The sequence below is a fragment of the Gallinula chloropus genome (genome assembly GCF_964237585.1).
Source record: "Gallinula chloropus genome assembly, chromosome: 1".
NCBI classification, from domain to species: Eukaryota; Metazoa; Chordata; class Aves; order Gruiformes; family Rallidae; genus Gallinula; species Gallinula chloropus.
In genome coordinates, this window is record NC_140085.1 from 148,734,733 (window position 1) to 148,748,242 (window position 13,510).

A 13,510-nucleotide genomic window follows, 5' to 3' on the forward strand; every position below is an offset into this window, starting at 1 on the left:
AGCTTGTGAGAATCTGCTACTGTAATTCAGAATCTAACATGCTGCCTCTGCTTTTAGGCAGGATGGGAATTTCAACTTGAATTGAGTGAGTGATGTCATTACCTAAGGCACCAAGAAGCCTTTCCTTTCCATTAAAATGCTTCTGCTAGACAAGATCACTTCTTATGTGTATATACAATAGACAATTTCAAGCCCACTGTGACACATTTTTATCCCAGATGTGCCACAGTTAGGATCTTGTCTCATACAGAATAACTGCTAGCAGAATTATCCTACAACACAAAAACCCTACAGATGGTCTCTTATTCCTCCATCATTTCACTGCTATGATCCAAGGCAGTCTGCAGAGAGATTTCTTTAGGAAGAGTCCCCAGATCTCCATAAGCAAAGCAACCGTTTGTGTTTGTGAAGATGGGGAAACCCCCACTGATCTTGGGCAGAACAACCTTATGGATAAATGGATTGCCTATTTTTTTCTGAACCAGTTTTCCCAACATTTCACATTCCACCACTTGCTCAGTTTCTTATCTGTGAAGACCAAAGAAAATTCCTTAATGGATTAGGGTATATCTGTATGAAAACAGAAGTCTAAAACTGCAGAACAATAGAGCAAGATACTCCTCTCCTTAGGCTCTTATAATGCGGTTTCATTTAGCATAGCCAATTTCAGGTTTCAGTTCCTAATACAGAACCTTATCATAGTGTTTTCTCAAACTGGTAGGAATAAAATAATGAAGTACCACCTGCTGCTGGTTACCTGTAAAAGCTAACCTGAAATACATCAGATCATTCTGTCCATTTGTCACTTCACCATTCCGAATCAGAAGATGTAAGCAGTGTATAGTCTCCTGAAGGGTCACCATCCATTGCACCATCCAAGCATGCATTCAAAGATGTGTCCATTCAACCCCCCAGATAAAAAATATGGAGGTTGCTTTTAGGAGGCCCTCGCTATTTCAGAGGAATGTCTCAGAAACACTTCTAAGGGACTTAAATTACACAGGCCTTGGCTGAGCTTTTCACTGGACCTTACAGCTCTATGAGGCAGAGGAATCCAGTTCTGGGCACAAGGAGACAGGACGGTGCATCTGTGCAGATATTCTGATCCACAGATTTATGCTGTCCCTTCACTGCACCACATAAAAGCAGACTCTTTTAAAAATCAGTTCCTTTCAAAGCAAGTTCATGCCTGACCATAAACTGCATTAAACCAGAACTTCATCTAAAAGGATGTATCAGTAATTAATGATAAGGTATAGAAGGGTCATTATCGAAGTCTTAGGCCCTATAAACACAGAAAATTTAGCCCAGTTCATGTCATGCTTAAATGAAAGCCAAAAAAGTAATGAAATGGTACTTAGTAGAGCATCCAAGCCTTTTTATTCTTTTCTGATGTTGACATAAATTTAGAAATCTAGTGCATCTTTAAAAATAGTTCAATCTGAATCTAAATTCTTTTACTGTCTTCTGCTATTTTTTGTACAGCATCAACATAAAATCCTGCATCTGAGCTGCAATAACCCCAAGCAACAGTTCAAGCTGACTAGATAGTGACAGCAGCTTTGCAAAGAAACCCCTATGTTAGTGGGATTCTTTTGCAAAAGTGATGGCCAACTGCATACTGGGCTGCATTAGCAAGCCATCACCAGCAAGCTAGAAGTGGTTACTTCTTTTTGCTGAACACTCATGAGGCCAAAGCTCAGTCTGGTGTCCAATTTTAATCCCTCGTGAATATAAGTTAAATCATAGCAAATAACCGCATGACCAGTGGAGGCCTGCTAAATGATCAGAAGACTGAAGGACAGGATTTACTAGGATGGGCTAAAGGAACTAGGCTTGTTCAGTGAGAAGAAAGGAAGGCTTAGGAGTATATTTATTGAGAAAAATTGTTATAGAGAAGACAAAGCCAAGGAGGTGCATAAAGAAAGGATAACGGCAAGAGTCCCGAGTTGCAATTTCACTGCTGTATCTTCTAGTGTTCTCAGTGGTATTATCCCAAGCTTTCCAGCTCTGATTTTTCTTTTTAATGGATCTCCTCTAATAAATCTGTCTGGGTATGGTCTATGAATTCCTCTCAAGAAGATCAAAAATCAGTTCTTACAGTCAAGCAGAGAGGACTTGCCCTGACTGAGTCCTTGGTTTCTCCTAGAGCTTTCAGGCATGTCCAAGTGTCTTTTTATCCCATACTTCAGGAAAACGTAACTGACCATGTGTCAGTACTGATGTTCTGTGATTCCCAGCCAAGTATGTAAAAGGATAATACAAAGCATTTGTCTCCACAGCTTAAAATATCTGCCCATGCTTTTGCTACTTGTCATCTTCCTGACCTCCTCAAGAAGTTCTCGACAGCAATTTTCTCACCTCATAACTGGATTTCTTGTTCCTGCCTATTTTAGGTTTTGCCTGGGGGATAACTACAAAGTTAAGGATCACTTGGCAATGGTCTAGGCTTGGAGCCATGGACAGGATGTAGTAGGTACTGCAGAGAATGTGCATGTGAGGCAGGACAGGGGGGTCTCCCTGGGTGGTGGTAAGAGGCTGTTGAATGATCTCCATTAGCTGTTGCACAACTGGGTTGTTCTCATCTGCTAAATAACAAAATATCTCAAGCAAACACAAATGCAGATAATGGATTCCCATGATCACCCTATTTTTCTGAAATAACACTGCTGCACATTAATTCCAGCTTTGATTTTGTTTAATTTGATTCTGGCTTTTTTTTTTTCTCTTTTATTTTGAAGGTGAAAAGTACAGCTGAAAGGACCAGTGGCAAAATTAACTTTACACAGTAAATTACATCTGCATTATTTTTTAAATAAGCTACTGCTATTGTAAATCAAGCTACTGTTTCTTCAGTGTTCTTAATTTTATAAGTGCCGTGCTCCAGAGCTTTCTATTAAGCAAAGTGTTTTAAAATGAGTCTTAAATAATTTAAATATCTCTTTTCTGAAAGACATCACTTTCCTGGAATAATTTTCACCAATTTTATCCCTTCTTGAGAAGAAAATAAACCACAGAAAGTGTTTTATCATTCTATCCACGGTTTTAGAAGAGCATGAGAAAATGTGCAACAGTAATCATCTCCATTCCACAGCAGGCACACACTAAGAAAAATCTGTAATAATGTGATTTGTCCTCTTCACATCCCTCACAACTCAAATGAAGTTAAAAATAAAACCAGGAGACATGTCGTAATCCAAATTGATGTGAAGGACATTACTATTTGTTGTCAGTCTGAAGCCTGCTTGGCTTCAGCTAGTACTTCTCCCTCCAGGAGAAAAGGGATGGAGCCTCGGCATCAGCACCCTGATACAGGAGGCAGAAGAGTGAAGGCTGCCCAGCTTCTCCCTATGAAAATTTCATGGCCTTGGTGCAGAGCTGGGCACCTGCTCTGACCTGCCAGGAGCTTGTCCTTTCCCTGGGCGGAGGAGAGCTCAGCCTCATTCTCCAGCCGTTACCCCCAAAGGCAGGGGCCAAAGCAGCAACAACACAAACCAGGTCTAAAAATGGTTGATATTGATGTGAGGGGAATGGACTGAACATGGTGTTACTGCTCTCCCTGAAGGAAATTAGCTGTGACAGAAAGGGCACCTAGCACAGTGTCAACAACTCTGTAGTCTGTGTGACATGGCTTCATTTGATAAGGCCCAAACCTTTCTATAATCAAATTGAGAGTGTAATTACCACCCCTACAGATTTCCCCAGGTGTGTTAGAGAAAAAAGGTGACCTATGTACACCTCTATTTCACCTGATCCTGTTAAAACTCCTTATTAGACAAAGGAAGAGAAAGAGATGAACTGAGTGTGACCATGTTGACAAGAAAAATAGTTTTCAACAAGTGGTGCCACTATTTCTTTGTTGTGTAATATGTGAAGGAGCCCAGAAAGGACAGGTGTGATAAATGAAATCTGGCCCAAAAGTAAACAGCTGGAAACAGATCTCCATGAAGCATGGGATGCCATGACCAAAGCAGGTTGATGTCATAGTGTTGTACACCTCCAGCACTCTGAGGGAGGGCTAGATGGTGACCAGCCCTTTCCAGTCTCCAGCTCTGCACAGATGATGCAGCCATACCCAGTCACTGACCTGACCAGATACAGAGCTGTACCCAAGATTGTCAGATGCTTTCTTCTTGGGTGAATGCAATGACTTTGTGCCTTGGTAGTCCCCTACAACTCGCTGTCCCACTTTCTACCCAGAAAGCACTGTGGTGAACTGAATCACTCTTTGTTCATAACAACGCATCAAGGACATGCCATGACAGTATGCAATGCCAAGCAGCTATTTATACTACAATAAAGAGGAGGAGAATATAAACTCTAGGTATTATGTGTGAGATGCTGTTTCTTCAGATACAAAGGTATAATAATATTCTAATACGATACTGTTGTTTGATATAGATAGGGAGCAGAGTCACTTCTAGAACAGCTAAGTAACATGTGTGAGAGGAACTTGAAGGCCAAAGACTGCAAACTGACAAAGGAAACACCTAGAAAGGTGACAAGGGTGACACCTGTCTGTGTTTCAGCACACACACTGTCCTCTCAGATAGCAACTCACCTCAAAGAAGATGACACTGTGTCTAACCTCAGCAGTGGGGGACTCTGGCTGCATGTTGCTTTGTGGTTATAGGGTGTCAGACAGTGTAAGTGCCACCCAAACCCTTCCTAATGATCACGTCGAAGTGGGACAAAAGTCTGGTACCTGGGAAATTGAGGTCTAATATTTGAGTAAGTGGCAATGGTTTTCTGGGGTAGAACCACCAAATTTTCAGGAGCAGGAAACCTAATTAGGAATCTGTTTCCCTCCTCTTCTAAGCAGATCCTATGGCAAGGCTCCCTAATCAGAGGCAAAGTGATACCAGGTGTCATCCAGAGCAACAGCAGGGTTAACCCAAGTAAACACAGGCCACTTCTGCACCATGTAGGGCCAACCACATAGCCCAGTTCAGAGTGTTCATTCATGCTCACACTGCAGAACTCAGTTGTTTATACCAACGAATGTCTCCTTCCTTGTGCAATGCAGGTGAGGTTCTGAGGCCCACATTTGGTTTAAAGTCCTCTTCAATATCAGCAGAAACCAGTTTACAGCTTTATGTTCCAGGTGATCCAAAGCCTAATTATTCTGATGCATTTGCTAACAGAAAGTTCAATAGAGTTATTCTGAAGCCAGTGGTGTTACGCTGCCCCTCAATGAACAGAAGCAGAAAGATGAACAGGCCCACAACATTTCAGAGCAGCAAGGGGGTCATAGACCATCAAACTTGCTGTATTATGTAGCACACTATATCTGAGTCCTCGTGTCTTTTCAAACATGTAACTAATTATTTCCTGATGCTTTTGGAAATGAAAACTCAGTTAAAAGGCTGGGTTTAGACTCATTGGTAGGTATTCTATCACAACAGACAACATGTATCTAACATATAAATTGGCATATTCAAATGACCCCATGACCAACTCTGTCTTGCTCTTCTATTGATCCCTTTTGTCTAATATTTTAATTTGAACTCCATGAGCCAAAATAAAAAAAAAGCCACCTTTGTTCTAAGTTTGTCTAATTCTTGCACAAGAAGGTAATGAGAAAAGACCCCTAGACACTCCTAGCACTAATGAACTACTAGTAACACTACTGCAACTGCAGCACTGGGAATGTCTGTGAATGACCTTTTGAAGCAGAGGTGGCAATAGGTTTAGGGGAAGAAATGGATACTGGCAGTGGCTGAAGTGTCTTCCCTTTCCTAAGCATGTATGCATTTTATCACGCCTGCCATTACATCATCTTACATCACCTCTCTATTTGGAACTCCCTGAGAGATGAATAAGCAACTGGCACCATCTCTTGGTATTGGCACAATGGGCTTTCCTTTTGATTTTTGGCCAAAAGACATTTTTCCAACAAGAAGAAACATCAAAAGGACTAATATGCTGCTAGATATAAACCCAAAGAAAATGCTTTCCTGCTAGAAATGACATAAGTAATCAAAAATGAAAGATGACAGAAAATCACAGTACTTACTATGTGCCGTGCTGCAAACACTCCATCAACTATTGCACAACAGAACGCTGCTACCACGCCAAAGCTGATAAACACAATGGAGGCTACTAACTGAGAAGAGAAAAAAACAGATTAAGTAACGTTTTCAGTGTAAATCTTTAGGTAAAACAATTACATGATTTTTTATAGTATTGTTAAACAGTGTTTACCCCTGCTGAAATTCACTTTAGATCAGTGTGGCAAGATGCCAGTCACAGAGTAAAAAAAATTCTTGATGATGAGTTGACATACCATCAAGTCTACCAGAAAAGCTTAAATCTTTCTAGAGAGAATGAGGTCAGCCATAAGTCTTATTAAACTCAATGGTGATTTCTTCTAAGTCAACTTGCTCAATAAAACAGCAGCGGTGTCCATAGGAAGTATGGCAAAAAGCCACGTTCTTGTTGGCTCACATTAATCTCTAGAGCTTTACTACAGGGGTAGTAGTTCCCACATACAGAAAAAGACATTGTAGCAAGTCTCTAACTAGACCGTGAACTCTTGGAAAACTTCTATCACCCCCAATAACTTGTGATACCTTACGCCACAGCAAAATCAGAGACTTACAGGACTGGTGCCTCTGGATGGGCTGGGGCATGCCTCCCTGGCCCCTGCCCTTTTTAGGGTTCCCAGCCTGCCCTTCAGTCTCAACATGAACACAGCAGAGCACAGCAGAGCCCAGTGCGTGTCCCAGCTGCAGCACAGACAGCACACTGCCTTTGACAGCTTACCAGCCATAGCTTCAGACCTCATTTTATCTCCCAAGCTGCTTTGTTCATTAAGCATTATTAATTATTTATCAACGGGACTGCATAATGCTAGAGCACTGCTGTAGCACAAACGGTGGTGGTACAGAGGGCTCGGGGGAACAGGTGGGGCATGCTGAGCCCCCTGTCAGCCCTGATCACTTTATCTCTGAGGATGACTACAGCTGCCCCTCTAGCAGCAAGCGCAGGGCTAGCACAACCACAAGTAGACTGCCCAATTCCCTCCTAAGAGAACAACAGGACTCAGGAAGGCTGAGCACTGATATGCATCTCCATCAGAGACCAGTCAGGGTGCTGCTGGTACATGCTCTTGAGATGGCTGGTTCTGAGGACATGCTGGAGGATGCAGTGCTGTAAGAGAGGTGAGATGGAATGACTCCTAGAAGAGAAACCCTGAGTAAGTGTAGCAAGGTGCTCCCCTTGAGCTCATTAGCCCAAACACCATCAGATGAGAGAGAGATGCTTTCACTCCTTCCTCACTCAGATTAGAGGGGACTTTGAGGACTCTGCACCTTGAGTTTGGATAAGTGGGTACCTGCAGCATAGGAGGTGAACCTAACATGTAGCCTTTGGCTATGTTTTTAATATCATTTAATGTACATCTCTCACATCTCTGGTATTTCTGAAGCAAAGTCACGAGAGAAACCCTCAGAAACATCCTACATGATCACTTAATTTTAATTTACAACAGTATTAAGTGATAGTTAATAACTGCAACATAAAAAATTTCCCTTGAGAAGTGACAGAACAGAATGCTTAACTGACTGAGCACATGGACCGTGTTTTCAGTTCAGAATTTGGAATGTCTTTGCTATTTGTCAGTCATTAATTGCTCCTTCACAACACGTACTTCAGAAATGCTCAGGAATAGATACCAAAATTACATCCATTACATCCATGCAGTTCCTATATCCCTTCTGCCCTGCACACAAAAATCACATCTGCGTTACCTAAATACTGTTTTCACATGTGTAAAATCTGTAAGGCATCACAAGCCCACTGGAAAAATTGAGGTTTTAGCTTACATTAGGCTAAGAGTGGTACAATGTCAGTAGTGTCAGCAGGGAAACCAGCGTTGGAGACTTCCTCCACGAAACACATACTGGGCAGCTAAGAAATTACAGCCTTGTAAGCCCAAGGCATTGGACTCTCTGATCAAAGCACTGTCAAACATTTGGAAAGAAGAGCTCTCAGAGGAATCAGCAAAAAGTGCTACTTAAAAGCAGAATAATCGCAGCTTTCAAGTGCTTTCTGATCCTCGCTCTTTCTCTCTCATTAGGTCGTGGCTTTTAGATCGTGTAATCAATAGTGCGCAGGAACTGCCACAGGGATTGCTGTGTAGTCCAACTCCTCAGCGTGGGGAGGAAAGGGGCACGCAGAAGTGGCTGAGGCTGGTGGCACAGGATGATCCCGGGATCCTTCTGCACCCCCCCTGCAGCCAGCTCCATCCTGCTGTAAGGAGGCAGAAGCCTTACAGGAGCCCTGTTGGCTGCATCGTCCTTCAACCTCTGCTGTCCCTGGGCTCCCCAGTGTAGTGGGTCATGCCCTGAGAATCCCACTGTCTAATGATCTGGCATGCAACTCACCAGATCAAGAAGGCTGTGGGGTCCTTACAGAGAGCAAGTATCACTGCAGACCAGTGGGCTGTGCTGCCCTGTGCCAGCTGCATTTGCTACAGACCCCGACCTCTTCTTTATTGGAAAAAGCAGCAGTGTTTGAAAGTTCAGATTGAGTCATTATTGTCTGATACCCCTCTTGTTTTTCAAGCCATAGTAGTCAATCAAATAATTAGTGGGCTTAACCAGGTGTTTCCAAATTGCCTGAGCTCAGGACGAATTTACTGGGAGCTGACCTCAAGGTGGCTTTTCATTTCACACATGAGCAACTTATTGATGCTCTACCATCCCCAAACCAACATTTTCCACTCATGGAGACAGCTTAAATTACCTAATGAGCATGCTGGCCTTTCAGTTCACCATACAGCTATAAAAGACCACATGTAAAGGTGCACAGTAAATTGTAGGATAGACAGGAGCTATGGAGCTGGCTTTACACTCCTCAGTCACGTTGGTGAGCATGTATCCATTCAAGGAGTTGGGTGCAAGTCAAAGCTTGTCAGCCAGAGTCTGCTGTTCTTATCCATGCCTACTAGCAACTGCTTCATTGGGAGGTCACTTTGAAACAAAGAGGATCATTTCTTGACTGAAGTAATACCTATTACAATGCTGAAGTGGCAGAGTATGACACTCGGGTTCTTAGGGGTTAAATTGACTTTTATATGTAAGAACAACATAAAGAAATCCTTATCATAAAGCTATGGATTTATATCCTCTCTCAAACATCCCATTGCTCACTGAGAGTGTGAGAAACAGATAAACAAAATACAAAATTAATTATGCTACAAAATTGCAGCGAAGACAGTCAAATGAAGAGCTGTTGGAAATTCAAAAGCTAATTTTCCTGAGTAGCAGGTGATTGCTGGATTGGTGACTTCACAAGCCTTATACTGTCTACAAAGAAAAACAGCACAGTTCATTTAAACTCAGAGAATTTCTGTTGATAGTTAAAAAAATAGCACTTTCAAGAAACTATTGATCCATCACCTCATGTCCATTTTTAATAGCAGTATGTCTTTTTCAGAAAAAGTATTCATCATTTATTAAAATATATTTTAACAGTTACTCAAGAAACTGCACAACTAGGTGAATGAAGGAAGAGCAGTGGATGTTGTCTACCTTGACTTCAGCAAGGTTTTTGACACCTTCTCTCAGAGCATCCTCGTAAACAAGCTTAGGAAGTGGGAGTTGGATGAGCAGACAGTGAGGTGCATTGAGAACTGGCTGAATGGCATTGCCCAGAGGGTTGTGATCAGTGGCACAGAGTCTAGTTGGAGGCCTGTGGCCAGTGGTGTGCCCCAGAGGTCAGGTCTTGGTCCAGTCTTATTCAACATCTTCATCAGGGACCTGGACAAGGGGACAGAGCTTACCCTCAGCAGGTTTGCTGATGTCACAAAACTGGGAAGAGTGGCTGACACACCAGAAGACTTCACTGCTGTAGGGTCTTGCACCTAGGGGCAAATAACTCCAGACACCAGTACAGGTTAGGAGCTGATCTGCTGGGAAGCAGATCTTTGGAGAAAGCCCTGGGATTCCTGGTGGACAACAAGCTCTCCATGATCCAGCAGTGTGCCTTCATGGCCAAGAAGGCCAGTGGTATCCTGGGGTGCAGTAAGAAGAGCATGGCCAGCAGGATGAGGGAGGTTGTTATCCTCCTCCTCTACCCTGCCCTAGGGAGGCAGAGCACTATTTTCTGATTCTAAAAAAAAAAAAACCAAAACAAAAACAAACAAAAAATATTTAAAAACAAAAAAGAAAAAACAAGAAGAAGAAGACAAAATACCCCACCAAGAACAAACCCAAACACACAAAACCCCCAGATTTCCTCTTGCTGTTCTGCTGCTCTGCAGCCAGGCTTCTCTATAGCTGTTATCATCAGAGTATGTTTACTCCTGGTTCTGGTACAGAATACAATAATTTGGTTGTGTCCAAGGGAACCATGAAGCCAGTAATTAAACTGTGAAAACTACACTGTGTGGGCTGAATGATCCAAACCAAAATGCCAGACGTGTTACACCAAAAAAAGGAGAGCAAAACAGCACTTAGAATGAGGGACTTTAGCACACAGTATTAATTGCAGAGCTGTTATCCTCAGTCATGTCACATAAATATGGAAACACTCAAGAATACAAAACTGGACTGCTAAATTCTGCATGCTGCCTTCTTTCAGAAAAGGAGTGTCTTTATGGCATGATTCACCCATCTTCAACTACCCCTTGTCCTTCAGCAGGCATACAGCACCACTGGCTCCACTGTGTCATCCTCCTGTACAAGCGAGCCTAGTGATGGCAACAGAGCCAGGGGACACCCCACGGCCACAAAAGCTGGTCACAGGCAGTGTTCAGCTGTCAGAAATGCACCTGACATGGGTACTTGGCAACTAAGTCTCCCACAATGATTCCCAGGCACGGTTTTGGAGTTCAGAGTTGGCCACAGACCAGACCCAACAGGCACTTTGATGTGGCCACCCTGGCTGCAGCCACCCTCTCAGGCAACCACCACACCGCAGGTTCCCAGGCACTTTGTGTGCTGAATCACACACCGCTGGCACCGTGTCCCTGCAAGGTGACACAGGGAGACGTGCAGCCAGTGTCTGCCAGCAGACCCACAGAAAGTCACATGGCTCCCCAGCATAAGCTCCTGCTTGCTACAGCCTGGAAGCTGGCTGGCTGTTCTCAGCAGCCCAGTGAAATGGCTCGCTAGGCTCCAGGCCTCCCTTCACACACATACCTGGTTTCCTCATGACTCTAAGTTAGCCTTTTGCTGCCTTCAGTCAAAAAGCACAACTGCTCAGATAGTGTCAGTCACTTCTAGCACCAGATGCTGCATGAGGTGCCTTATTCTCTTGGTGTTGACTGAGTAGATCCATGACTTTGGAAAACACGTGGGTTTTTGTTTTCAAAATTACCTCGGTATTAGATATAAGTTACATTACATCTATTAGACTCACTTTGTTCATGCTAAATGGGTATTTCTGCATTGCACAGCCTCAATGTCTCTAAGCATTGTGCTGATGATCAGGTCTCTCTGGGAATTTTTTTCCAGGCAAAGGAATAATCACAATCCTCCTCACCAATGCAAACTGACAAACACTGCCATCCTGGAAAGGGAAGGCTTTGTAAAAGGCTGTGTAAATGTTATGCCACAGGTTTGCAAAGCCCTTTTTATGCCCACACACGTTTGAGCAAATGTATCTAGAAAACAAATGCATGGCACAGTTTGTTGACATTACATTCGCCAAAATACAGTGCAATTCTGTGGGCCTTTTTGGTGGTTTTATTTCCCTGTGTCTCTAAGCTCTGAACATAATACATGCTTAAATAAATCTGCTGCTGCACTGTTTCAGAATGCTGAGGAAGGAAATGTAAGAGCAGAGGAAGATCACAAAAACCTGTGTCACAAATCCAAACCAGAGAATGACTCCCCACACCTGTGCAATCTCAACCAGGAGCTGCATCTACAGTAGGGCTGTAGATTAACAGCCCACAACACTAAGTCAATTAAATTCATTGCATTGCTTTTCCAAAGCTGCTATCAACTAAATGCTGCCTGCCTTGTGAGGTGGGACAGTATAAAAGTACTTTTAATTATGAATTCCTTTTCTCTTATTTGGAAAGTCCTCTCCTGTGTGGCCCCTTCCCCTCCTTCTATGGCCAATTTTTCTCCTGCCCTTGGGTCAGAAGTTTTGCTGCTGTGACGAAAATTAAGCTCAAGCAATGCTTCTACTATATCAGGGCTATTAAGAGGTTTCTCACTACACCATGTAATGTGCTTCACAATTTATGGCCTGCCAACCTGTTCTTTCCACAGGTTGGTTCTTCACTAAGAGCACTGCTGTTCTTGAGGCTTTGCTGGAGGGGTGTCACACCACAGGATATAGTATTATCTAACATTTGTTATTCATTAGTGCCAATCCCAGTCATAACACTAGTTACAGCAACATGAATTCACAATAATGAAAAGCTTTTATGACTGCTCAACCTATGGGTGAAGAACTATTTCCTAAACTGGCTTCCAGATGAAGAGGGGAAACAAAGTAAATACTGAATGTCTCTTGTTTTTAAGAGCACCAGTTTTGGTACAGCTCATGAAGACAAGGAGTGGAGCAGGGATCCCATGCCTTCAGCTTGCTTCTGGATGTAATACACCTAATAACGTGGCCAGTGCCCAGGCCAGACTCCCATACAGCCAGGAAGACCTGCAGACAGACACACTGCACACGTGACATGGTCAGGCATTCAGATAAAGTCTTTTGTTTAGACCAAGTGACCAGGTGAGAAACCTACAGCCTTTCCACAGTACATCACTGCTGGATTCAGCAAGTCCAGCCATTGAGTATTATCAGCAACAACACAGGTCTTGGAGTCAGACTTCATGGCTGTTAACAGCGCCTCAGGGCATACAGCTGAGCCTCTGACTGCTCGCCGCCATCTTGCTCTCCTCCCCTCGGTTTCCTTCCCTGCTGTCCAGCTCTCTCTCCTGCTTTGCTTTTATTTTCTTACTTGCCTGACTCTTGTTTTACTGCCTGGAAATAAGTTTCCCATTTTTCAGTATCGTGTCAGGGATAATTAAGAAAAGTAGCAACATGAAAAGGCCAGTTGGTGTAACACAGGCAGGGGAGAGGTCCTATGAGAAATTAAAGCAACCTCACATGCATAAAAAGGCAGAATTAATTAGATAAACAAATGCTGGGAAAGAATACTGAAACCACATGGGAGGTATCAAGAAAAAAACAAGATCAAAATCCACTTTCAAAATAAAGGCAGAATTTTCATTCAGAAAACATCTCCTTTTTTTCTTGCCCCATATCCAGGAGGGTAGAATGGTGAACGGCAGAATTTGCAGTGTCTTTTGTTATGCCTTAGATGCTCACAGTTTATTTGTATCACATGTAGGCATAGTTAATGCATATTGCTTTCTCTTTTCCTCTTCCAGTGGTGTTGATGCTCAGCTTTTGCAGACAGTTCATTACTCACTATTCACTATTAACTCTCTCTCAACTGAAACCAGGGCACTGTGAAAGAGCCTATATGAAATAAAGATTAATATTCCTGTATTTTTGTCTTCAAGCAAGGAAAGAATGGCAGGAATGA

General features: G+C 42.9%; 1 protein-coding gene across 1 annotated transcript in view; it reads right to left on the reverse strand.

Moving 5' to 3' along the window:
* Positions 1-13,510, reverse strand: part of TMEM255B (transmembrane protein 255B) — a gene marked incomplete at both ends in the record, with an annotated part of 77,055 nt that overhangs the window by 40,036 nt on the left and 23,509 nt on the right. Inside the window, one exon of the mRNA XM_084270980.1 lies at positions 6,017-6,106. Coding sequence (XP_084127106.1) covers positions 6,017-6,106 — 90 coding nt within the window. The remainder of the gene's footprint in view (positions 1-6,016; positions 6,107-13,510) is intronic.